Below are 27,453 nucleotides of genomic sequence, written 5' to 3'. Positions count from 1 at the left end.
TGTTTCCTTTTCCAGATGAGGGACGTTTTCAGCCATTATTCCCTTAAATAAGTTGTCTGCCTATTTCTCTCTCTTCTCCCTCTGGACCCATATAATGCAAATGTCATTCTGCTTGATGTTGTCTCATAGGTCCCTTAAGCTATCTCCACTTTTTGAATTTTTTTTTTTCTTTTTGCTGCTCTATTTGAATGAGTTCCAGTGACCTCTATTCCAGACCACTGATTCTTCCTCTGCTTCTTGTAGTCTGCTATTGAACCCCTCTAGTGTATTTTTCAGTTCAGTTATTGTATATTTCATCTTTGTGACTTTTATTTAGTACTTACTTATATTTTCTATCTCTGTTTAAGTTCTCTCTGTGTTCATCTAGTCTTCTCCCAAGTTCAGTGAGCATCTTTATGACTAACATTTTGAACTCTGTTTCAGCTAAATTACTTATCTCCATTTCATTAAGGTTTTTTTTTTTTTTTTAACCTGTGGTTTTATCTTTTCCTTGTGTTTGGAACAAATTCCTTTCTCTCCTCATTTTGCTTGACTCTCTGTGTGTTTCTATGTATTAGGCAAAACAGCTGTCTTTCCCAGTCTTGAAGTAGTGGCCTTGTGAAGGAGATGAACCTTCTTGTTTAACCTTGCCCTACCTCTTGGTTATATTTTGAACCATTGTGATTGTCGTAGCACCCTGATTTATTCTTGGTAATTCCCAGTTGTTGAAGACTTGTGAGTGTTCCAGAGGGTGGGATCTCAGTTAGCCCTTAATTTCAGGCTGATTAGAAACTAAGCGGCAGCTTTTAAGGTATGCAAGTATACACAGTACTGTGAAAATGCAATTGTAAACCTTGCTGGCCTCCGCACCAGGTGATCTACAGGTGTCCCATTAGTGAAGTTGCAAAAATCGGGGCTCCAGGTGAGTGTTTGATTTCATTTCTGGGAGGTACCAGTGAGCTGTAGTGAGGTCAAGGGAGAGCACAAAGGTGATATCCCCTAGACCTTCCATAGCCTCTAGACGTATGGAAAACTGGAAGCCTGTCCATCAGGCTGAAGCTTCAAGACAGGTAAATAGGGCTTTTTCACAGGAAGACTGGGGGTGCATCACAGTCAGCTGTCTGTGTAGTAACTGGAGTGTGGTAGCCTGCCAAGAATAGTCTCTCTGATTGTTTCAGACTCATGGGGTCCCAAAACACAATCCCCCCTGGACACCTGAGCCAGGTGTTCAAGAGGCACACCGCATGTGTCAACTGGCTTTGGCAGGGATGCAGAAGTGGCATGAGGATGGGGCACGTACAGTGGGACTAACAAGGTGGAGAGAGAGCACAAAAATGGCACCTGCCGGCTTCTGTCTCCAGGAAGAGGCCCAACAGACTCCTGCCCCTCCCGCAGATGCTTTAAGATTAGTAAATAAATCTCCTTCACCTATGGTCTAGACCTTTTCATACTGTTGCTTTCGTGCTGGGTCCCAGGGCGAGTGAGTCTGTGTGCGAGCCCTTTCAGAGTGCGTTCCCTGTTCCCTACAGCCCTGTGGTTCTTCTGGATGTAAGTCCTGCTGGTTTTCAAAGCCAGGCATTTTGGGAGCTCTTCTTACCAGTGCACGTCCCAAGGGTTGGGATGACAGATGAGAGCACAAACCCCTGGCTCCTCAGGGAGAAGTTTTGTATTTGTGAGACCCCTCCCAATTTCAGGTCACCACACTGAGCGTGGGGTTCGGGCAAGATCACATCTCTGCTTCTCCTTCCCATCTTGATGTGGCTCTTGTATCCTTTGTTGTGGAGGAGCTGTTCAGCTAGTTTTCAGATCCTTTTCATAGGGAATTTTTCCATAGGTAGCTGTAAATTTGTTGTGCCCATAGAAGGAGGTGAGTTCAGGATCTTCCTACATCGCCATCTTGAACCGCCTCCTTCCTCAATCTCTGTCTTTACTGATTTTAACAATCTAGTTGTTTTATCCATTTCTGAGATGGTTGTATACAATCTCCAGCTCTGATTGTGGAGTTGCTTCTTCTTCCTTTAATTCTGTCAGGTTTTTTTTTGTTTGTTTGTTTGTTTTTTTGCGGTACACGGGCCTCTCGCGGTTGTGGCCTCTCCCGTTGCGGAGCACAGGCTCCGGACGCGCAGGCTCAGCGGCCATGGCTCACGGGCCCAGCCGCTCCGCGGCATGTGGGATCCTCCCGGACTGGGGCACGAACCCGTGTCCCCTGCATCGGCAGGTGGACTCTCAACCACTGCGCCACCCGGGAAGCCCTAATTCTGTCAGTTTTGCTTCTTATGCTTGGAAGATCTGTTGTTAGGTGCATACAGTTTTATGGTTGTTATGGCCTCATGATGAATTGACCTTATTATCATTGTGAAATAAACTTTTCTATCTCTGCTAATAATCTTTTTTGAAGCCTATTTTTTCTGAGATTAATATAGTCATTCCAACCTACATGGCATATATTTTTCCATGTCTTTTCTTTCATTCTATCTGTGTTTTTATATCTGACATAAATCTCTTGAGGATAGCATATAGTCAGGTCTTGCTTCTCTTTAAATCCACCTGGCAATCTCTTTTAGTCCTTTATTTGTTCTTGTTCTCCTTCTCTTTTGTTCTTCTGTTTCTCTTTTCCTGTTTTGCTTTGGATTAATTGAATATTTAGAATCTCCATTTAATTTATCTGCTGACTTTATAGCTACACTTCCTTGTGTTATGTTTTAAAATTGTTGCTCTAGGGATTATAATACACATCTTCAGTTTATTTCACAGTCTGCTTAGAGTTAATATTTTATACTTCACATAAAATATAAAAACCTGGCAACCATATAGGTCTATTTATCACTCCTGTCAACCATTATACTATAGTTGTCATATGTATTACAGCTTCTTAAATCATGTCTCCAATACAATATTATAGTTTTTTGCTTTAAATGTATAGATATGAATATATAATATATGTGTAAAATATATATCTATTTTAAAGTATGTGTAGTTTTTTCGCTTTTAAAAAATTAGGAGGAAAGTAGTTCTTGATATTTACCCATACCTTTCGTGAAGGTCTGAATTTCCCTCTGGTGTCCTTTCCATTCATCCTGAAGAATTTTCTTTAGTATTTTATGTGGTGCAAGTCTCCTGTCAACGCATTCTCTTAATTTTATTTTCTCTGAAATATATTTATTTCACCTTCTTTCTTAAAGAATATTTTGACTGGATACAGGTTATTGGGTTGACAGTTTTTTCTTCACTGCTTTAAAGATTTTGTACCATTGTCAGCTGACCTCCATGCTTTCTGATGAGACGTCATTAGACTTGAATCATTATTATCTGATAGTAATGTGTCACTTTCGTCTCTCTCCTTTCAAGATTTTCCTTTCATCTTTGACTTTCAGCAATTTGACTATGTTGTGCCTAGGTGGAAATTCTGGATTAAAAGAAAATATTTTCTCTCCCTTTGCTTAGATTTCCTATATTTTCGTTTATTTCTGTCATATTGCCCTTTATATCATGCAGCATATTCATAGTCGTAAGAGCTGTTTTCATGTCCTTTATGCTAATTCCAACATCTGGGTCATTTTAAGATTCACCTCCATTGAGGATGGGTTCCATTTTCCTGGTTCTTTATACGTTGAATAGTTTTGGGTTGCATCCTGGATATTGCCAATGCTATGTTGTATAGACTTCGGATTGCATTGTATTTCTTTGAAAATATAGTTTTAATGAGCAATTAACTTGGTTGGATTTACACTGCATACTCTGCCTCTTGGACAGGCGCACGAAGCGTAGTCTTTTCTTCTTCACTGTATTGCTTATAGTCTGCCCCTTATAGCCCTTAGGGGTCAGCCAGAGATTTGGGCAGAGTTTATTGCCACGTTTGAGATTCCCCCTCTCTGGATTTTTCAGAGAGAGGAGTTGTGGCCCAGAGAATTTAGGAAGTTTGCCTCTAGTCTCTATGGAGACTGTTAAATCTTTACTTTCTTTTGTCCCTTATGTCGAGGATTTCATGGATGAAGGAACATGGAAGCAACTTTTTAAGTCCACAACACAATCGGCACCACATAGACGCATATCACTCTTACCCTCATGTCAGTGGTGATTTTGGTCCTGAGCTCCTTGCACCCCTTCCTGTCATACTACCAAATCTGTTAGCATGTGCCCTCATGAATCATTAATGGATTACATCCTGTCACCATCCTTAAAAGTTTTGTTTTCCTTTTCTGCCTACATCTGTGCTGCTCTTTGCCTACTGGCTTGGCTCTCAGAACCTGTATTCCAGAGCATAAATGTATTAAAGCTATGGTCATAGTGGATGTTCTGAAAAACATGCAAGCTTTATAGAGCATCTAGTTTTAAGTCCCTCTTTAGCTTGTAGCAATTTCTTGATGACATCCAAATTCATGTAAAATGAACACAAACATCTAGTATTCAGGACGAGGTTAGTTTACTTCAAGGCAATCGAACGTAGCTTTGTTGTGGTCAAAATACCAAATAATCGCTGCCTTTCATGGTGAGTGTAGATGAGTCTATGTGACTATTATGAAACTCAAGGTGGAACTGGGCTGGACTAAGATGAAGAAAACCACCCTCCTCATATTGAAGGGATATTTTGGCTTTGCTATCTGCCTTTGGCAGGTTTTGATATCTGACATTTATTAAGAGTTTTCAAGAAAGACATTTCATTGTTAAAGTATGACAGTAGCCTTGGTTATCGGGAAAAAGCACATGTGAATTCCCAGAAATCCCATTTTACTTTCATTCTGGAGGAAGTTGTGCTTCCCCAGTGTAGCACCAAAGTAAACAGCTGCAGGCAATCCATTGATTTTAGCAGGAATTCACTGAAAATTTTTATAACCCATTTATGACTGAATTTTAGGACAGTTGAGGCACAGCAGATTCTTTTCTACATATCTCAGTGGAGACACTTTAGATTTGGGAAGCAGACTGACTCTGATATGTACTAGTTGTGGCTACCTGGGAAAGTGAATTAGCCACCCTGAAGCTTAGTTTTACGCATCTGTAAAAAGGAAAGGGAATGGAGAATCATAGTGGACTGTAGTAGCTGTTGTTTTTGACTGTTCAGCATGCTTTTTGGTCCCCTTTCTTATCACAGTAACGTCTCTTTCCTTTGGAAAACACCTCCCCCACCCCATGTGGACTGTCAGTTATTATGGTTCCTCACTCACCTTCTGAGATGGGCATGTGACCTGGCTGGGCCAACCACTTGGGCCATATTCAGCTAGACTGGTGCTTGGTCCAAGGAGTGGCTGTGTGACCCAAGCCCAGCCATTCATAATCCTTCGATGGAATCAGAGGTGAAAGGCTTGTTCTCATCCTCTCATTGATGATGTTCTGTAAGAAAACAGGTCTGCATGAGTTGGTGACCATTTTTCTCAGCAACTGGTGAAGGTGAAAGTCTCTCTGCAAAAGGAAAGAATGAGGCCCAAAGTGAAGAAACAAACAGATGTAAGAGGCAGGTGGAGAGATGGACTCCTGTTGAGTAGGATCAGGACTGGGGCGAGCGAGCAAGGCACCAGGAGTGAAAATTTAAGGAGGCATTGCTCCCAGGGTCCTCCAAATGCGGGTCGACATTGCTTCCTAACATTTTGCCCCCTCACTTGCTGGACCCCAGTCCTGGCCCTGCTGGGCACTGTCTGAGCTTGGGTTCCTCCAGGAGCTGAAACTGAGACAGAGAATTGAGTGCAAGCAGTTTTTTGGAGGGGAGGTGATCCCAGGAAACACCTGAAAGAGAGGGGGAGTGAGACCCAGAAGGCAAGGCAGCCAAGGATGGGCATTTGGTGAAAGCACTCACCACTGAGGCCCTTGGACTCACCTCCATTCTGGAACTCAATGCCGAGGGTGCCTTGAGGCAGCCGAAGGTCAGAGAAGCTGATGTTTTTATGCACAGTTCCCTGTTCATCATTGATGGAGGGCTGCTTTAAGCAGCATTACCTCTCCTGCACTTTTTGGCTTATCCCGTCCAGGGCAGAAGAAGGTCCCCAGCAGAGAGTCACAGGTGTCCACAGTAAGCATCCTGAGGTGTGTGGAGGTGCAGGAGAGGGAACATGGGCAGGTACCATCAGTGCCTCCGCCTTTGTGCTCTTCCAGTCCTGTGAGCCTTATCCAGTGTCCTTACCAGCTACAGGAGCTGGCATCCTTTTTTGATTATGCAAGATCACGTTGGGTTCCCAGTATTTGCAACGTGGAGTAGAGTCCTGACCAATCAGAAACTCACAGTCATTGTCCTAGGAACTGGACCCCTCTTACCATCCTTGTTGCCCTAAAAGCCCAGTATGCTGGGCATTATTATCCCCATTTACATATGATGAGTCGGAAGCCTGGAGAGGACCCCACTGTCACACACAGCCTGTTTTGTTTCCACATGTTCCTCCCAAATACAGAAGTTAGGTTGAAACTAGCTTTAGTCACATGTGTATCAGCAGGAGACCATGGGGGTCAGGGGGATAGTGTCCATCAGTGTCCAAAAACACTGGACATTTGGTTTGGGAAGTAACATAACATAGAGGAAAGATCGTGGGCTTTCTAGATGGGGAGGCCTAGGCTCAGATTCTGGTCCCACTGTTTCTAGCCATGTGAACTTGGACCAGTCATAAAGCTTCTTCAAACCTATGTTTCCTCTTCTGAAAAACAAGAATGCCCATTTCTATCCTTATTATGTTCACATTTTCCTTAAAATCCTTGAGCATACAGAACATATTAATAATAGCTCTTTTAAATTTTGTTTAAAATTGTTTAAATAATTTGATCACTAATGCTTATTTACTAATTTCATCACTGGCGCCATTCCTGGGTTTGTTTGTCTTTATTAGATTTCCTCCTGCTTATGAGTCATATTTTCCTGCTTCTTTGCATGTCTAGTAATTTTTTTGGACACTGGACATTGCAATTTTACTTTATTTATTTATATGTTTTTATTGATTTACAATGTTAAGTTAGTTTCAGGTGTACAAAATAGTGATTTGATATGTTCATAGATTATACTACGTTTAAAGTTATTATAAAGTATTGGTTATATTCCCTGTGCCATACATTATATCCTTGTATCTATTTTATACCTAGTAGTTTGTACCTCTTAATTCCCTTCCCATCCCTTTCCCTTCCCCCCACCCCTCTTTCCTCTGGTAACCACTCAAATAGAACCTAGAGAAATGAGATCTACAATATATGAAATGAAGTATTCATTGGTTGGGATTAACAGCAGATTAGGCAGTGCAGAAGAAAAGGTTAACAAACTTGAAGATATAGCAATAGAAACAATACATGATGAAGCATAGAGGAAAAAAAATTAACAGATCCTCAGTGACTTATGGAACAAAATGCAATAGTTTAACATATGTGTAATTGGAGTCCCAGAAGGAGGGATGGGCATATAAAATATATTTGCAGAAATTGTGGCTGAATTTTTTTTTAATTGATGAAAATGATAAAATCAAATCCAAGAAGTTCAACTGACTCCAAGCAAGAGAAACACAAGGAAAACATCATCAATGATCATCATAATCAATTAATAAATAGTTTAAAACCATTAAGAGAAAATCTTAAAATCAACCAGAGAACAAAAGGACACATTGTGTTAGGAAATGGAAACTATGTAAACCCAAAGACAATGGAGCGATATCTTTCTAGTGATAAAAAGAGAACAAAAATACCTTTGTACAATGAAGGCAAATAAAGACTTATAAAGAATGCCCTGAGTGATCTTACTGGGAAAATAAGGGGCAGAGACCATGCAGCCTCCAACATCAGACCTGACATATGGTTGGCATTTTTAAAATGCCTTTCCTGTCTTCTTGGCCCTGGGTGATGTGGTGGGTTCTGGAAAGTTTTAGGTAACCACCTGAAGGGGTGCGTCAGGGGAAGACCTGGCTCTCTTAGCTTCCTCTTTCCATCTGTCACAGCACATCTTGCCAAGGGATGGTCTTCAGCTTGCTCAGTTGCCTCTGCCATCAGAGTGTGAGATTCCTGAAAGCTTGGGATTGGTCATATTCACCTGCCCAGGCCCATCAGCACCTGGCTTAGTGCTCAGCAGGTGGTAAAGGCTCAATAAATGCTACCTAGAGAATGGATGAGGGGGAGAGAGAAAGAAGAGGGAAAGCCCTGGTCTACGTAGCAGCCAGTGATGTGATAAAGCATGGATTGGATCACATGCTTGCTGCTTTCAGAATGAATGCCAACCTCTTCTGCTGGCCCCCAAGGCCCAGCAATCTGACTTGTGCCTAGTTTGCTGACACCTCTCTCTACCCCCTCCATCTTCCTACTCATTCCGCTCAGCCCATCTTCTCATCTCTCGAACATGCTGAACTTATTTCTAACTCGGAACTTTTACACTTGCTGTGCCCTCAGCCTTGATCACTTTCCCCCAGAACTCTGCAAGGATCACTCATACCATACAGAATTCTGCTCAAATGTCCCCTCAATGGGGGCCCTCTCTGAATATCCACCCCAAGCAGTTCATATCCATGTACCCTTTCTGGTCCCCTTTTCTTCAGTGCACCCGTCATTACCTGTAATTCCACTGCATGCTTATTAATTTGTCCTCTTAGTTGTTGGTCTCATGCACCAGAACATAAGCTCTCTCTGAGGGCAGCAATGTTCCCTCACTGTCCACAGTTGTATCTCCAGTACCTACTAAGCAAATATATATGTACAAAGTATAATACATATACACACATATGTATATTTACAATACATATATGTCTAATGCACATACATACACACACTCACTAATCAGCATATAGATATACGTATACACACATTAAGCAGTGTATATATACATATGAGCACACATATGAATATGCATATATACACACCTAGTAAGCTGTATACATAGACACATGCATATATATACACACACATCTACATGTATGTATATACACATACATATAGTATTTATAAACACATGTAAATGTATATGCATATAAGCAGTAAATATACGTATATACATATATATATATACACCCACTAAACAGTTTATATATAGGCAGATATACAGATACCCACCATATATTATATAGATACATATACACACTCATATATGTATACATATATATGTAAGCCCACAAAGCAGTATGTATGTATATCTACACACATATATATGCATGTATATACATACAAATACATGCATATATACATATCCACTAAGCAGTGTGTATATTTATATTCATATATAATATATACTTACATATACATGTGCATATGATACATATGACATATATGCTCTATATAATTAACTGAATGAATACATATTATGTAAATGAATGAAAAACTTGACAATTAACCAATCAACTGCTAAGAGTTAGTTGACTGGTTTATACTGACTGGGGTTAGAATCCTGAGGAGAATTTCTCTATCTCCCCTGCTGCAAACTCTAATTTTTCACAAATGCCCCTTCAATTTCCACCTCTCTCCTGACTCACTCTCCACCTCCCACAGGTTGCTCTTGACCCCTTTGTTCGTTGAGCCATTGGACATTTTGCTCCTGCACCAGCAGAGAGAGTCCAGACTGGAGTGTCCTGCTCTGAGTCAACTTTGAAGTCAACAGGGCTTAATTATTTTCAAGGGAAGGAGGAAGATACCTTTGGGAGAACTTTCTGAGAAGTTTGCTTCCAAAGTGTGTTTCTTGGATTAGCAAATGGGCCCCGTGCTTAGAGAGTCATAGGGTTGAAGCAAAATAAACAGAGAGTTAATTAAAATTCATGGAATAGCCAGAGGCAGTCTGCACATAAAACAGCAAAAAGTGGCACAGATTTATATGATAATAGCTCTTTATGTCCCTCAAAGGAAGAGTCTGGGTAAAATTCAGCAAGAGTTGCACAGCTGATAATTCCAGACTCCACACTCTTATTATGCAATGATGATCATTTCTACACGCAAGCATATTATTAGCTGTCTCATTCCACATTCCAGATTTTCACATCTGCATGTGAATTCATAGTGTGAAAAAAAATTTTGATTAATAGCGGACTAACCAATTTAGTGCCCAGACTGCAACAAATCCATTTTGGAATTAAGTGGAGATTCGATTTTATATATATGTTTATAAGTTTGAATGTTCAGAAACATTTGACTTAGTGTTTTTTTCCTTTAAAAATGTAGTCTTTGGAAATCTTGTTCATCTTTTAAGATAAGGGTAGCATGGTGGAAAGCATAGCAGGATTTTGAGTCAGACAGTAAACGTTTATGCCAACTGTTCTGTCCCAGCATTAGTCTAGGTACTTGTGGTGGTGTGGCAAACAAGATGGACGAGGTCCCTGATGCCATAGAGCTGACAGTTTAGTAAGGGAGACAAATACACAAACAATATCCAACCGCGATTTCAATAATGAGAGTTGCTCAGCAGAAGATGCATAGTGCAATGACCTGGGAGGGTAGGCCTGCTTTCCTTGGAGGAGAGGGCAACAGAGAAGGCTTTGCTGAGAAGGAGACATTTAAGCCAAGGCCTAACTGCTAAGAAGGAAACAGACCATGTGGAGATCCAGGGGGTAGAGCATCACATACAAAAGGGGCAGCAGATGCAAAGGTCCTGTGGCAGGGACAGACTTAGTAATGGGGCCATGGCAGCAAATGTGTGTAAGATGCCCAGCCAACATTGTGTCTGCCACAAGCAGGGACTTGGAATATATGTTTGCTCTTTTCAGGACAATGCAAGAGTTAATCAGTTTATAGCAAAATGGTTAGAGAGCTTTGCCTCCAAGTCTGACAGAGCTGAGTTGGAATTCTGGTCAACCAGATGACTCTGGGCAAGTTACCTAACTTCTCTGTGTTTCCAAAGTGAGCTGTTATTCTTATGTAAGAATCATTTTTAGAATTCTTAAACATGATACTTTTACTAGAAGCTTTTACTGTTCATGCAGACATCTTTTATAAGCGGTGGAATCCATTTCTTTTTAATGAATATTTATTCCTTTCATATTAATTAGTCCATGTTTGGCTTGAAGCATAGGTTGGAGGAATTTGCTGGCTCCCAGGGATCACTTTATTAAGAGCTAAATATCACAGGAAATGCAAGCTCATTCGCGAATGGCTTTCAAGCGTAGGCCAGAGCAAATGATCCATTACTGACCAATTTAACAGACGTCATTGCTCGTTTGCATTTCGCATTTTCCAACAATGACGTCTCATTTCATATTCTGGATGAGGCTTCCCAGGCCTTTTTACATCTGTAAAGTGGTCTCAACCTTGCTTCACCCTAAAAGATACATTTCCAGCACTAAGGGTGTCAGAAGGCACCAACGTTGGTCCTGGACCCTTGCCCCCATGACTACTTTTTGGTGTTTCCTGACAAAGTGATGTCCCTTATGACTCCAGAGGGAAACTGTGTGCATAAGCAGTGGCATTATTTATAAAACACACGATCACCTCTTGGAATTACCTCCAAACTCTCCTCCACCCTGTTGCCAGAAAGAACTCCTCTCCCCCTCAAAACCCACATTTTCCATGTTGTTTGTTTGTATGTTCTTTCCTTTATTCATTCATTTGCAATTGTATACCTAGGATCCACTTTTTAAACCCTTCTGTATCTCCCCAGTGCCCTCAGGATAAAAGCCAACTGTATTGTTCTGCTGGTGCTGATGTGACAAAATCCCACAGGCTGGGGGCCTTAAACCACAGGAGTGATTGTCTCACAGTTCTGGAGGCCAGAGGACACCAACCCAATTGGGTTGCCCTCATGACCCCATTTTAACTCAGTTACCTCTTTAAAAGTCCTATCGCCGGGGCTTCCCTGGTGGCACAGTGGTTGAGAGTCCGCCTGCCGATGCAGGGGACAGGGGTTCATGCCCCGGTCCAGGAAGATCCCACATGCCGCGGAGCGGCTGGGCCCGTGAGCCATGGCCGCTGAGCCTCTGCGTCCGGAGACTGTGCTCCGCAACGGGAGAGGCCACAACAGTGAGAGGTCCACGTACCGCAAAAAAAAAAAAAAAAAAAAAAGTCCTATCGACAAATATATCACATTCTGAGGTACTGGGGGTCAGGGCTTCAACATACAGATTTGGGGAAACACATTCAACCTGCATCACTGACCTTTAAACATGTCATTCAAAGCCATCTGTCACCTGCTCCTCACTCACCTTTGTCACCTCATCTTTTGCCATGATCTCCATGATGTCTATCATGCACTGTCTCAGGGTGAACACCAGGGAGTATCACCTGATACAGGTCAGAACTCACAGATGAAGTGTCCGCGGGACAGGCGCACTGTTTCTTAGCATCTTAAGGAGAGACTGGCTTGGCTTAGAGCGTAGCTGTGGGGCATAGAGCTGACAGTTTAGTAAGGGAGACACCTTACTGTGCCCCAATCAAGGCGTGTCTCCCCATGCTGCTGTCTCTTTTTATGCTGACTGGGGACAGACAGTTTAGAATCAAGTACCAAGCAGTTTTAGCTTCCTGTGCTTCCAAATGCCCAGCACTGGTGGCCTTAGTGACTCCTTGGGTCCATGAGAAGTTGAAATCAGGTGCTGACTTCTGATCCTGGCTAGCTCATTGCCACATGTATTAGTCAATGTTCTCCAGGGAAACAGAACTAAAAAGAGGTGTGTGGATATAGATATAGATAGATTTATTTAAGTAATTGGCTCACATGATGATGGAGACTGGCAAGTCTAAAAATCTGCAGGATAGGCTGTCAGGCTAGAGACCCAGGAAGTTGCTGATGTTGCTGTAAACGGCCAAAGGTCATCTGCTGCAGAATTCCCTCTTTCTTGGGGGAGGTCAGTCTTTTGTTCTATTCAGACCTTCAACTGATTGGATGAGGCCCACCCACATGGAGAGCAATCTGCTTACTCAAAGTCCACCTTTTAAAATTCATCACAAATTAATTTTATCTAAAAGCACCTTCACGGAAACATACAGAATCATGTCTGACCACATGTCTGGGCACCATAGCCCAGCCAAGCTGGCACATAAAATCAACCATCACACCAAATAATTGTGAAATTGTTCCTGAGCTCCTTCTTGGGCCACTTCTGCACATCTCTACAATGTTCTCTGGTCTTACCTTCAGTACATGTATGAATGATGATCATAATCACAATAATAAGCAATAATTTAGTAAGTGCTTACCATGTAACCCTCACAACCACTCACTAAGATAAGTACACTGCTACCCCCATTTTACAGATGGGGAAGTTGAGAACGCTACTAACACATGCTGAAGTGCACCATGCATGTTCCATCTCTGTGTACTTAGAGAGGGGCTGTGCACTCTCCTGGTAATGCACTTCCTTCCCCCTCTTCCTACACCTCCATCCTCATGAAGCCAACCCTTGATGACTGAGAAACAGTTCAAATGCAGCCTCTTCCAGAATGTCTTTCCCTAATCCCATATCCTGGTTAGGATCCGTCTTCTCAGGTCCCTTAGTCCCATGTGCTCACCTATCCTATAGCACTGTTCTTTCCTAAGTAGTAATTATCCATTTCTCCAGCCAGCCAGCCACAGATGTCAACTAGATGTTCCAGGCACTGTTCTAGTCACTGAGGAGGGAGCAGTGAATAAAAGGAAAATCCCTATCTCTATGGGGTTTACACCACAGTGGGCGAGACAGACAAAGGGAAAACAAACAAACCAAGAAGCATGTGCTGTTATGGAACTTGGCCAGGGTGATGGAGGAAACAGGGAGGGAGAATGGGGACTGAGGAGGGATTAGCTCATTCACACATGGAGGACAGGGATGGCTTATAGGATAAGGTGATTCATAGGTAGAGCCTGAAGGAGGTGAGGACCCAAGACTGGACACCTGGGGAAGAGCATGGCAGACACAGGAATGGCACAGGGGCCATGGTGGGAAGTGAGCAGGGAGGAGAGTAACAGATGGAATTAGAGGGGACTTGGGGCCACGCCATGTAGGGCCCAGTGACCTGAAGTGAGCGACTTTGTCTTTCACTCTTGAGTATTGTTTGTTTATCCCATTGAACCTTGAGTTCCTAGAGCAGTGTCATATCTTCATGGCTAGCATAATGCCAGGACCATGACAGGCATTTCACACATGTTTATTGAGTGAAATATTCATCCAAATGAGTATTTTTCTTGAAGCTAACTTTTGATCACTCTAGTGAGGCCACCATTGGTCACAGCCCACATGGACTTTCTGTGCCAGAAACGTCATCGTATAGTTTGTGTATCAGATGGAGATGTTCTCAGGAGTGAGAAACAGAAAATCTGCCTTATAGTGGCTTAAACAAAGAGGGTTTATTTTCTCACATAACAAGAAGTCTGAAGGTAGGTGGCACTATGATAACAGGTTCAGTAACTCTGAGTCCTTCGTAGCTTCATGGTCACAAGGGGCTGCTGCAGCTCCAGACATTACATATGTGCTCAAGGTAGAAAGGAGAAGAATAGTGGCCAAGGGGAGAAAAGTGGAACCATCTGTAGCTATTCCCTTTTATTCAGAAAGCAAGACTTTTCTTAGAAGCCAATAGCAGACTAATATTTCATTGGCAAGAACTATGGCTACTTCTGGCTGCAAATGAGTATTTAATGGATCATACTGCCTCCTTGAAGAAAATTGTCCTATTCAAAAGGAAGAAGAGGGAGGATGCATTTGGGTAGTTAACAATCATTGTCTGCCAAAGACAGTCTTCTTGTCAGATAAGGATATTTGAACAGCAGTACCTAGCATGATCACTCTTTTTTAGTGACCTTATTTAATCTTAATTTTTTTTTTTTTTTTTTGCTTTTCCCTAAATTGGTTGTTTCCCAGAATCTTGCTCCTGTGAGCATAACCAGTGTCCGTTAATGTCGCCCTATAGCTGTGCATCAGTCAACAGCATCAGCTAAGTGTCCTCAAGCTGGGGGTGGGGTGGGCAGCACAGAGAAGGTCAACTGAGGTGAGAAAGGGCATCCAGGCTGGTCCGTGGAAGGGCAGAGCCAGCCTTTGCACCAGCACAGCTCTGGGTTACCAGCACAGCTCTGGCTTCTCTGATTCTGGGTGACCTGTCCCCCCAGAGCTTGGCTTGCCTGAGCTGAAAAGTGAGGGTTACAGTCCTGACCATCAGGGTCACTGAAGATGCAGGCAGACAAGGACTTTCCTGAAGAATCCAGCGAAGTGATTCTCAGCTAGCCTGCTTATCAGACTCCCCCCAGGGAGTTTTTACAAAATACAACATCCCAGGACCCTCGCAGACCTCTGGGGGTGCCACAGAACCGAGGCCATCAGTGCTTTGAAGGTAAGATCCGGCTGAGGACCACCAGGTGCTGGTGTGATGGAGGTTCTCAGCACGCATCCCTACCCCTTCTCTGCTGAATTGGGGTCAGTTCCCAAATTCCTGATGCACAGTGTGCTTGACACGTGCCATTCTCACGGCAAATCGCCTGAAATCCATGCTCGCTAGCATTTATTTATCTGTGCCAATAAATTGTAATTAATAATGATAACATCAGGCGTCCTCATTGAATTAGTCTAATGAGGAGCGTTAACTGGGTGTTTGCCTGTCAGCAGCTTGGGTGGCTTTGGCCAAATTGCTCATCCCTTGGCTCATTACCTGTGATTTCTAGTGGAAAGCGCTATGTGCTGACCTGCTCAGGAGCCCTGGGGCCACTGGGGACCCGCCTCTTCTGTTCTGAAGGCTCCCAGGATGTGGGCAGAGCTGCCTGTTGGTGAGGAGGGCTGACGTTGCCTCTGGAACACCTGTCCTGAGCCCAGGAGGCTGAGATGCTGCTTTAGTTTTAGCAGATCCCCTCCGTCACGGGGTCGCCTTGGGCTTCAGAGCTGGGAGGACGGGCAGGCCCTCCTGCTGTGAGTCCAGGCATGGAGGACCCCACCTCCCTCGAGCACACAGGGCCTGGTGGGCCTTGTCTTAACTGAAATTCCAGCGCCTCTGTGGACTCCCGCTCAGGCCTGGAGGTCAGGGTGGCCCTCAGGTCAGGAGATGGTGATGCCCGCAAGGGGTGAGGCAGGGGACGGCCTGTAGGAAGGGTATTCTAAGCAGAGGGAACAGAACATGCTCGTGCTGGGGGTCAGGGGCCAAGGTGACAAGTTCACATGTCTGAGCCTCTGGAAGCTCGGGCTTCCATAGGGCACCAGGCAGCATGGCTCCTGCCTTCCTGGTGCCTGGGGTCTGCCTGTCAGTCAGTAAACAGGGCAGATCCAGTGTAGGAAGCAGCCCAGTAGAAATAGGGCTGTGGGAGCCCACTGGGAAGGCTGTTGAGGCAGCCCCCCTGAAATAAAAGGGAGCCTCCTACAGAAAGTAACGAATGAGCAGAGACAGCGCTGGTGGGTGAGCGGGAGGGAGGGGGTCATGGGCCAGGGAGGAAGTGAGAAGGGGAGAAAGCAGTGGTGGTGGAGAAACTCTTTAAAGAAATTCTAAGGGGGGTGAGGTAGCTGGCATGAAGGGGATGTGTGCGTGTGTGGTGTGTGTATGTGTATGTGTGTGTATTTGTGTGTATGTGTATATATGTGTGTGTGGTGTGTGTATGTATGTGTATGTGTGTGGTACGTATGTCTCTGTGTGGTGTGAGCACGCACTTGCCTGTCAGAGGTGACGGAGGCACGGAGGACTTTGAATGACAAGACATAGACCTTGAACACTTCCTGAAGGTGAAAGAAAGCCCCTGCAGGGCTTCAAGTCTTTCATTTTGGGGAAGTTCCCACTGGGCAGAAGGACATGTGCAGAGACCAGAGCCGAGGAGACGCTGCTGGTGACGAAGCTATTACGGCGAAATGTTCCCGCCTCTGAAATCTCAAGCACTAACTCTAAGTACCAGCAGTCACTCTGGTCACAGGGACTTAGGGGGAGAGGACACAGGCCAGGGGATCGGGCTGGAATGTGGAGTCCCGGGCGCTGATTGGGGAGTTAATGCACTCAGGGCTCAGGGTTGGGTCCCAGGCTCAGCAGTGCTCAGCTCCCCACCAGCCCATGTTTCCTGGGCACCTGTGTGGGCCACACGCTCTGCTGGGCTCTGTGGACACCTGACTGTAGACCTGCGGGGCTCAGATGAAACGCACTGCACAGGAAGGATCACAGAGGTGCCTGGCCGAGTTGGTCAGCCAGAAGTCGATGGCCATGATGGACATTTACAGACTGTCTTAGTTTCCTGTGGCTGCTTTAATACACGGGGTGATTTAAAACGGCAGAGGTTTATTCTCCACTGTTCCGGAAGCTCTGGGAAGGATCTGTCCCAGGCCTGTCTCTTGGCTACTGGGGTTGCGGCTATCCTAGGCCTTCCTTGCCTTCCTTGCCTTAAAGATGCATCATCTCTCCAATCTCTGCCTTCTTTTCTCTTATTATAAAGACACTGGTTGATTTGGGGCCCGCCCTAATCCTAGATGACACATCTTGAGAGCCTTAATTATATCTGCAAAGACCCTTGAACCAAATAAAGTCTCCGTCACAAGCTGAGGGGGTCAGAACTGTTCAACCAGGACTACAGCCTGCCTGTCCCCTCCTATTTGGTTTTGTGCATTGCATTCCCTGTGCCACAGTCATCCTGCCTGACAGAGAGCCTGAGGGCTGGTCCCACCTGTCCCAGCTTCCTTGGGTCTGCAACGTGAAGCGATTGGCTCCAGCCACCCTGGCAAGCCAGTAAGAAATGTCACCCCAAGCTCCAGCCATGGGACCGTGTGTCCTGGGAAGCATGCCTCCCTCCCAGCACCCTGCCCTGCCTTCAGATAAGTCCTTAATGATGGTTGTGATGACAGTACCAGTAATCACAATAATAACTGCATTTGCTGAGAGGCCTCTGTCCCGGGAGCATTAAATGTCCATAACCCTATGGGAAGTAAAGAAAACTCACCTCCACTCGGTACCTCCAACATGACAGCACCACAGCACGCCCTTCACAGCATCCCCTCCCATGTCCTCACAACAGCCCTTGGAGTAAGAACAAACCACCCCCATTTTACTGATGAGTAGACTGAGGCTCAGAGAGGGTGGTTGCACAGCAAAGAACTGGAATATAAGCCCCGCTCAGAGTGACCCGAGAACCCAAACTCTTTCTGTGTCTCTGAGACTTCCTACCAGACCTTTGTCTCTACTCAGTGCCTTAGACTTGTCTTCGGTCTTTTTTTCATTTTAGCCTCTCTGTCCCCTGGTCAGGTTGAGTCAGCCATTGCTACCTGCCTTGCTTGGCCAGTGAAGAAGCAAGGGCAGAGGAGCCAGGGATACGTGCAAGAGGGCCATGAGCAGAGCCCAGCTCTCCAGACCCCGCGTCCAGCTCTGTGTTCCTGAGAAACATAGAGTGTTTCTAAGACGCCTTAGAAAATAGATTCAAGCCCTCAGTGTATAGAGGAGGAAATTAAGGGATCCCAGCCACACCTTTTCTTTTATTTTTTGTCTTTTTACTTTTGTTTGTTGTTTTGTTTTTTAACATCTTTATTGGAGTAAAATTGCTTTACAATGTTGTGTTAGTTTCTGCTGTATAACAAAGTGAATCAGCCATATGCATACATATATCCCCATATCCCCTCCCTCTTGCATCTCCCTCCCACCCTCCCTATCCCACCCCTCTAGGTGGTCACAAAGCACCGAGCTGATCTCCCGGTGCTATGCAGCTGCTTCCCACTAGCTATCTGTTTTACATGTGGTAGTGTATATATGTCAATGCTACTCTCTCACTTCGTCCCAGCTTACCCTTCCCCCACCCCCCCAACCCGTGTCCTCAAGTCCATTCTCTACGTCTGCGTCTTTATTCCTGTCCTGGCCCTAGGGTCATCAGAACCTTTTTTTTTTTTTAGATTCCATAGATATGTGTTAGCATACGGTATTTGTTTTTCTCTTTCTTACTTACTTCAGTCTGTATGACAGACTGTAGGTCCATCCACCTCACTACAAATAGTTCAGTTTCGTTATTTTTATGGCTGAGTAATATTCCATTGTATATATGTGCCACATCTTCTTTATCCACTCATCTGTCGATAGACACTTAGGTTGCTTCCATGTCCTTGCTATTGTAAATAGTGTTGCAATGAACATTGTGGTACATGTGTCTTTTTGAATTATGGTTTTCTCAGGATTTATGCCCAGGAGTGGGATTGCTGGGTTGTATGGTAATTCTATTTTTAGTTCTTTAAGGAACCTCCATACTGTTCTCCACAGTGGCTGTATCAATTTACATTCCCACCAACAGTGCAAGGGGGTTTCCTTTTCTCCACACCCTCTCCAGCATTTCTTGTTTGTAGATTTTTTGATGATGGCCATTCTGACCTGTGTGAGGTGATACCTCATTGTGATTTTGATTTGCATTTCTCTAATGATTAATGATGTTGAGCATCCTTTAACTCTTAGAGGAAAACATAGGCAAAACACTCTATGACATAAATCACAGCAAGATCCTTTTTGACCCACCTCCTAGAGAAATGGAAGTAAAAACCAAAATAAACAAATGGGACCTAATGAAACTTCGAAGCTTTTGCACAGGAATGGAAACCATAAATGAGATGAAAAGACAACCCTCAGAATGGGAGAAAATATTTGCAAACAAAGCAACTGATAAAGGATTAATCTCCAAAATATACAAGCAGCTCATGCAGCTCAATATCAAAAAAACAAACAGCCCAATCCAGAAATGGGCAGAAGACCTAAATAGACATTTCTCCAAAGAAGGTGTACAGATTGCCAGCCACACCTTTTCATCAGCATGGAGCTGGCCAAGACCCCAGGCCTCAACCTCTTCTTTGACTTGTAAATCCAAGCCTTCAAGCTCCAGGCAACGTCCTGTACCAACCTCTCTTCCTTATCTGGTACCCAAAGTCAGACCTCCAAACCCTATTCAAATCCTGAGCTCTGCTTTGAAAGCCAGAATTCTAATCCTATTTTGAAGAGTCTCTGCTAGTTCCTGAGCTGTCTCCGAGCTGCTATGAGTGTCACCCTCCTCCTTCCCGCCCACCCCCCTACCCTGCCCCGGGAGGTGAGAGCCATCTCTCAGCACCTTTGCCCCTCGTCAGTCATACCAACAAGAGCTGGGGCTGGGAGGGGTCTTCCTCTGACGGGGGCATTGCCCAGACTCAGCTTTTCAAGATGATGCAGCCAACCGGATTTCAGGGCTCCCAGCCCTGGCAGAGACCGTGTCTACTCCACATCTCTTCTGAGAAGGCAAATGAGGAGTGAGAGAGATGAGAAACCCTAATTAGTGGAACGATCTGCCCCCTGTGTGTCTGCCTGCGGACGTGGGTCTCAGGGCTCTGGAAGTCTCTCTTCAGATTCCTGCGAACCAGGGCCCCAAGGGGCTTTTGTCCAGCACACCTTTGCCTTCTGTGGTTTTATATTTTCAAGTTCACTGGTAAAGTTCTTGGGCCTTCAACCTCATGCCACTAATCGTACTGCCTGGAAAAGCATTCTTTTGGAGATTTCATGAAATGTGCTTCTTAAGGCATTGAGATTCGGGTGACATTTATCATCCCCCAGACACAGCCGGGCACTCCCACTTCCTTGGTCTCATTTAGTTTCACCCCAGTGGGGCAGGGTGGGCTTTGATAACTCTGTTCAGACAGATGCTGAGACAGAAGCTCAGAAAGGCAGCAAGAACCAGAGTGGGAATTGGAATTCAGGCTTTTCCCTACCGTCTTGTATCTGCCTCAGATTCATAGCACATCGGAGCAAAAAGGGTCCAATTTCCAATAGAAGACCAACTTGGGACGCCCAGAGAAAACACCGAATTCCCAGGCCCGTAACCATATCCCTCGTGTTCTCTATCACAGGCCTGTTCCCAGGGAGGATGCATCATTGGTGCGTCCTGGGAAAGCAGGGAGCCTGGGTTTGAGTCCTGAGGCGTGAGGAAGGTCTAAAACCTTTCTGTGCTTCTCTTCCTTTATCTGTCAAGGGAGGGTAATAAAACTACTTACTGTACGGGGTTGAATAGTATCTGTCCCCAAATTCATGTGATGTGGCTGCTAGCAAGGGGCATCAAGGATTGATAACAACCCCCAGAAATGAGAAGAGGCAAAGAAGGACCCTCCCCAAGAGCCTGCAGAGGGGACGTGGCCCTGGCAACACCTTAATTTGGAGCTTCTGGCTCAGAACTGTGAGACGGTAAATTTCTGTTATTTTGAGCCCCCAGTTTGTGGTACTTTGTTATGGCAGCCCAAGGAAATGAATACGATTCCCCATCAGGATGTTGGGAATACAGGACGTGTTCACCCTGCTACTTTTTTCCAGCCACACCATACTCCTTGCCGGGTGTCCTAAGGCTCTATGTTCTCCTTTATATCTTCCCTTTCCCCTAAAAGGCTCTTCGTTTGCCTTTGCCATCTTTCCATCCTTTCATGCCCACCCTCTGGCATTAGTGCCTCGAGAGAGCCTTCTCTGACAGCATGTCCCCCCTCCCAGCGCTGCCCCTTGTGAGTAAGGACGTCACTCAAAAATCAGACTGTTGTGGGTTTGAATCACCGTCCTGACACCGAGGGGCTTGTTGAACTCTGGACAAGTTAACTAGTGCACACGGGGCTGCAGCTTCCTCGTGCTCAAGGGAAGGTGGAGCCTTTATTCGCAAGGTTCTGGTGGGGATCACGTGAGATAATCAAGGAGACAGTTTGCTCAGTCTCCCAAAGTAGAGTGCTCAGTACAGGAGCTGCCACCATTGCTGTCACCACTTCTCTTTTGCTCCCCCAGGGCCCCTGCGCCTTAGTTTGGGTCTCCCCAAGGGCCCTGGAGAGGAAGCAGGCACAGGTAGTGAGTTGGGAAATGAGTCAGGGAAGGAAAGGCAGGAGGCTGCTGGTAAGGGTGTGCCGTCAAGCCAGTTAGCCCTGTGGGCAAACTCTCAAACTCCGGGAGCCGTGGGATGGACAAGGGGTCTGGGGTGCAGATGCCCCAGCTGCCTGCATGGGCCGAGTGTTGCTTCTGTGGACCTTCACTCTTCGGCATCGCCAGTCTGTTACAGCAACGTGGGCTCTGCTGGCAGACAGGATCGTCGGTCAAAGAGAAGCGGGGCTGGCGATGGAGGTGTGAGCGGAAGTGGGGAGGGCGGGGGCCACGGGAGGCACAGATACGTGTATCTCAGCATCGTAGATATTGGTGCATCTGTCTGTTTTCCTCCCAGGCTATGAGCTCCTTGAGTGCAGGGCTGCCTCTTCCCCCTCCTGTTTGTGCAGCTGCTTTTTCAGCACTTTCTTAGTGTAAATACCTGATCAACAGGTGAATCTGGTCCAGCTCTTCCATTTTGCAAATATTGGAGAGGTTGTGCAGCACTGCTCCACTAGCAAGATTTCAGAACCAAGACTTGAACCCAGGAGTAGGGATGCCGTGAGGGGCTGCCTTTTTGTTCCTTTGAAACGTTGGCCTGAATGTTCTCCCTTTTGGCTGTCACTCAGGTCTGCATCGTGCAGAAGCGAGACACTAAGAAAATGTACGCGATGAAGTACATGAACAAGCAGAAGTGCATCGAGAGGGACGAAGTCCGGAACGTCTTCCGGGAGCTCCAGATCATGCAGGGGCTGGAGCATCCTTTCTTGGTCAATCTGTGGTGAGTGATTCCATCCGGGGCTCCGGTGAGATCCTCATTATGGAGCCAAATGCAAATCCGGCTCTGCTAGAAGGAAGCTTCTGTACTGTAGAGAGAAAGAAATGAAATTTTCTGGGTTCAGATATTCTTGTGAATATTTCGTTGGGTACACTTTCTGATGACTAATCGGTAGAGTACATTTTCTGATGAAATCATTAAACATAGGCTTAATTTTCATTCGGTCCTCTTACCTGGTGAATCAGAATTGAAATCGGTTTAGAAGAGAAGGTTTCTGTATGTTCGAGAACACATGTAGAATGTGATAAGAGGATGCCAAATGGAGCCTTCTAAGGGGAATTTAACTTTCTTAGAAAATTACACCCCCAGTGTTTGTGGCAAGCAGGACTTGCCATGAACATGAGGAGCTGACGTTTTACTCCACTTAGGATGGCTGCCTGGTGTGGACATGCTAAATTCCAGGTTTTGAATCTGGCCGATGAGGCCCGCTAGGAGCCATGTTCTGGAACTTTCTCTCCCTCCCACCCCTGGCTATCATCTCTGCTTTAATTTGTGTCCTAGATTTGCCCCTTTGCTGGTTGTTTCCCTGCCTCTGTGTCTTTGCATGTGAAGTCTCCTCTTCCTGAAACTTCCGCCTTCCTGTCTCCCCAGCTTCCTCTGACCAAATGCCGTGCATTCCTTTGGTTCAGCTTTCGAGGTATGTAGACGAGGAGGCTTCGCTGCCCCACAGGCTGGGTGAACACTCCTCATGTCTCCGCCTTGACCTGTGCTTGACCCAACATAGCCTGCATCACCTTGAACCCAAATTATTGTTTATTTATCTGTGCTTACTAAGAAATCACTTGCTCCTTGAGAACAAAGACTGTTTCCTGGTTCTTTGTTTCTGGGAGTCTAATACAGCCTCAGACATGTTAGGGACACTTTATCAATGTTTCCTGAGCTGGATTTTGTTGAAGGGGAGAGGACAGGCTATTCTAGGAAACAAAATCTGACAGTTGCATTCTGCATCTTTTGATCTTCAGAACATCCTTTCTGATGGGAAAGTCTAGCCTAGCCTGAATCCCTAATATCACCAATTATTTCTCTTGCCCTTCATATATAGAAGCACTCTGAACACTGGGTGATAGGACAAGGAGGGACATCAGTTGTCCTGTTTGAGAAAATCCAAGTCTGCCCAGCAGATGCCTCAGACTTGGGCATTTCTGTGGGCAAACGCCATACTGTGTGTCATACACTAGAATCTGGGTAACAAGTGTGCATTTGTCATGTCTCCAGCCACCCAAACACTTCAGTTTTTTGGGGGCAATAAACCTCTTCATGTTTTGATTGCGGTACGAGGAAATGTTTTAAATTTATTTTTTATTGCGGTGACATTTGGTTTATAACATTACATAAATTTCATGTGTACAACATTATATTTCTGCTTCCATATACCCTACAGTGTGCGCATCACCAAAAATTAAGCTTCCGTTCATCACCATACAGTTGATTCCCTTTACCCATTTCACTCCCCTTCCCCCAGCCCATCCCTTTCCTTCCGGTAACCACTCCTCTGTTCTCAGTATGTATGTACGTGTTTGTTTTTCATTGATCTGATTTGTTCCTTTATTTTTTGTTTGTTTGCTTTTTATATTCCACATATGAGTAAAATCATACAATATTTGTCTTTCTCCATCTGACATATTTACCTTAGCATAATAACCGTCAAATTCTATCCCTGTTGTTTCAAATGGCAAAATTTCATCTATATTTTTCTGGCAGAATAGTAATCAGTTGTATATATATACCACATCTTCTTTATCCATTTGTCCGTTGATGGGCACTTAGGTGTTTACCATATCTTCACTATTATACATACATAGCACTGCAAGGAGCATGGGAGTGCAAATATCTTTTCAAATTAATGTGTTTGTATTCTTTGGATAAATACCCAGAATTGGGACAGCTGGCTCATATGGTACTTATAGTCTTAATTTTTTGAGGAATCTCTGTACTATTTTCCACTGTGGCTGCATCATTTCTAATCAGAAAAGCAACATAGGTTCATTGCAAAATACAGAAAATGACATACATAAGAAGGCAACAATTATCCAGAATCCTACCACCACCAGATTACATTTCGGTGTGTAATTCTTTTTATACTTCTTTTCTCATATCAATATGACTGTAACTGTCATTGATATAAAACCATGCATAACAATGTTGGATTTTGTTTTTTCAAATTAATTGTCTAGTAGGAGCATTATCTCCTTACTACAAACTTTCTGTAAATCACTTCTAATGGCTACATAACCTTCCACTGTGGAGAAGTTCAATAAGACATCTAACCGCTAACCTGTCATATAGGTTATTTAGGGCTGTTTCTAATTATCTTGCCAATGTAAATAATGCTGAGATGAAGATCTCTGAGCTTGAACTGTTTCAGGGGAGACTCCTTAGACCGAGTAAGGGCATGGGATGTACATCTGGACTGTGATGTGTGTTGAAGGAGGGAGGATGTGTCGGCATCCTCCCTTTTTAGGACCGTTTTTCGATGCTCTGTTCATGGTCTCCAAGATGCCAACAGATTAATGACAGACCCCCTTTAATTCCATGTAAGCGCTGGGTCAATGGGAAAGCTCCCTGTGCACGTTGGCCTCTTAGGGCATTGGATTCCCATCATAAGCAAGAAAGGATAGAACCTGCTGCTTGACTTTGGAGTCTCCAACTCTTTGGCCTCAATTTTTCACCTGCTAATGGTGAAAATAACACCTTGTTTACTGCTAGCACTGTTTTGAGAGTTAACTGATAGGAAAAGATATGACAGTATATTTTCTGTAAGTGAAAATATTGTTTACTGTAAGAGGTTATGTATATGTGTGTGTGTGCATGTGTATACCTACATATGATAATAGATGGATGAGAGAGAGAGAGAGAGAGAGAGAGAGAGAGAGAGAGAGGGAGAGAGAATGCTCCTTCCAGCTATAAGTGAAGAGGAGAGGGTCCTTAATTCACTGGGCAGTACTGAGTACTTTACATACTGTGTGGCTCAGGGGGCAGAAACTTAAACTTGCTTCAACACCAAAGGGAATTTCTTGGGTTTTATACCTAAAAAGTCTAGAATTCTAGCTGACTTCGGTCTCTATCTCCTGCTTTCCCCTGTGCTGGCTGTGTTTCAGAGCCACGACTCATGCTGACTGATGGTTTTCCTACTTCTACTAGCTGAACAGCCACAGCAGAGGCTGAAGGTCACGGGCGTGATTGACCTGGTCATGTGCTCCTTCCTAAAGCAGTGGGGAAGGGGCCAGGAGGTTGGTCCCACCTGAGTCTTAGGAATCTGCAGAGGGAGGTTGGGAGCTGTTCCCAGAAAACAGTAGTGACTGTGCCCACCACGTGATTGGCACCTGCCACCCAGACATTCTATCCTTGTGCTGGAGTCTTCATAACAGCCCTGTGGGACAAGGGGTTTGGGCCCCATTTGTCAAAGAAGTAAAGCAGGGCTCAAAGCAGTTCATGATCTTACCTGAATCAACGGAATTGCGATTCAAACTCAAGATCGTCCAGTGTGCCCCGAGGTTTCCAGTTCTTGTAGGCAAATACCACTAACGTTTATTAGGTACTTGATAAGTGTCTTCTTTAACTGCTATTAATCCTCCTAACGGCCTCTTTAGTTTCCTGCTATCATCCTATTATTATTGTCCCCATTTTACAGATGGGGTAACTGAGTCACACCACTAATGAATGGAGGAGATGGGACTTGAACCCAGGCTGTCTGGCATCATGGCCCACATTCACAACCCTTCTGCCATGGCTGCTGTGAGGAGGCCCTGACCCTGCCCTGCTTAGCCCACCACACCCCCTTCCTCCCTGCATGGAGCCCCTCCTGCTGGGCTTCTGTTTGCTGCCTCCCTTACCCTGCTAGGAGGGAGCATGGCGTGGGATTGCTTGTCAGGTTCATAAGGACACCACTGCTTTAAATTAATTATACATCAGCTTTTCATCTCATTACACGGAGGGTGAATTATCGCAGACTTGGAAAGCCTGACTACGCCCCTTGTCATTCTTCTCTTTTGCTGACATGCTCTATAACTGGCAAAGGCAAAGGCAAAGGCCGGGCACTGATTAGTTTTCACGACAATTTGCCCTCTGAAGAACGAATGATGGGTGCTCCCAAGCCCGTGACGATCCAGGTGGAGTTGTCGAGTGCAATATTTTCACCTGTTCTGAAGCAAAGCTGTTTTGCTCTCTGGGGCTTAGGACAACTGGGGCAAAGGAAAAAGGCAATGAAAAATCACACCCCAGAGAAGAGGGCTGTGCACTAGCGGGAGCCCTGGAGAGGGGGGGAGGGGAGAGATGGCGGGGAGGGGAGAGATGGCGGGGAGGGGAGAGATGGCGGGGAGAGTTTCAACGCTCGGGCTCTGAGGTCCGATCTCCCAGGTTCTAATGACAGCTCTGCCTCTTGTAGGCAAAGCGGCTACTCTGGAACTGTGTTGCCTCCCCGCCCCCTTCCCGCCCCACAGTATGACTAACCCCCAATATGACTATATCTGGAGACAGGATCTTTAGGTGGCTGTTAAGGTTATACGCGGTCATTAGGGTGGAACCCTAATCTGAAAGGATGGTGGCCTTGTAAGAAGATGGAGAGAGAGCGAGTCTCTGCCATGTGAGGACATAGCAAGAAGGTGGCTGTCTGCAAACCAGGAAGAGAACCCTCACTGGAACACGACCATGCCCAGACCCTGATCTTGGACTTCCAGTCTCCAGAACTGTGTGAGAATACACTAACCTCCAGTGCTTCCGCCTCCCAGGCAGTGGTATTTTGTTATGGCAACCTGAGCAGACTAATACAGAGGGCTCGAGAGTGATTTGATTCTCCCCCCGTGTCTCAGTTTCCTTATTTGGAAAATGGAAATGAAAAGATGACCACATGATAGAGTTGCTATAAGGACCAAATGGGGGAATACATAACAAGCATCCACATGGTCCCAGGCATGAGGTGACCGCTGGGTCAGGGACCTCCACTGCTGTTGATATGATTAGCACCCGTCTTTCAGGTTAGTCTGGGGCTGGCTGGACCAGTTCTCTCCTTCTCTTCCAGCAGGGAACAT

The 27,453-nt window shown here is 45.1% G+C and overlaps 1 protein-coding gene across 2 annotated transcripts in view; it reads left to right on the top strand.

Annotated features, from left to right (window-relative positions):
• The window catches only part of STK32B (serine/threonine kinase 32B), a 343,330-nt gene that overhangs the window by 94,272 nt on the left and 221,605 nt on the right, over nucleotides 1-27,453 (top strand). For both annotated transcript variants that reach the window (XM_079920141.1, XM_079920140.1), the window contains exon 3: nucleotides 22,218-22,369. In XM_079920141.1, coding sequence (XP_079776267.1) covers nucleotides 22,218-22,369 — 152 coding nt within the window. The remainder of the gene's footprint in view (nucleotides 1-22,217; nucleotides 22,370-27,453) is intronic.

The sequence above is a fragment of the Stenella coeruleoalba genome (assembly GCF_951394435.1).
Source record: "Stenella coeruleoalba genome assembly, chromosome: 4".
NCBI classification, from domain to species: domain Eukaryota; kingdom Metazoa; phylum Chordata; class Mammalia; order Artiodactyla; family Delphinidae; genus Stenella; species Stenella coeruleoalba.
This window is presented reverse-complemented; position numbering and strand designations above follow the sequence as displayed.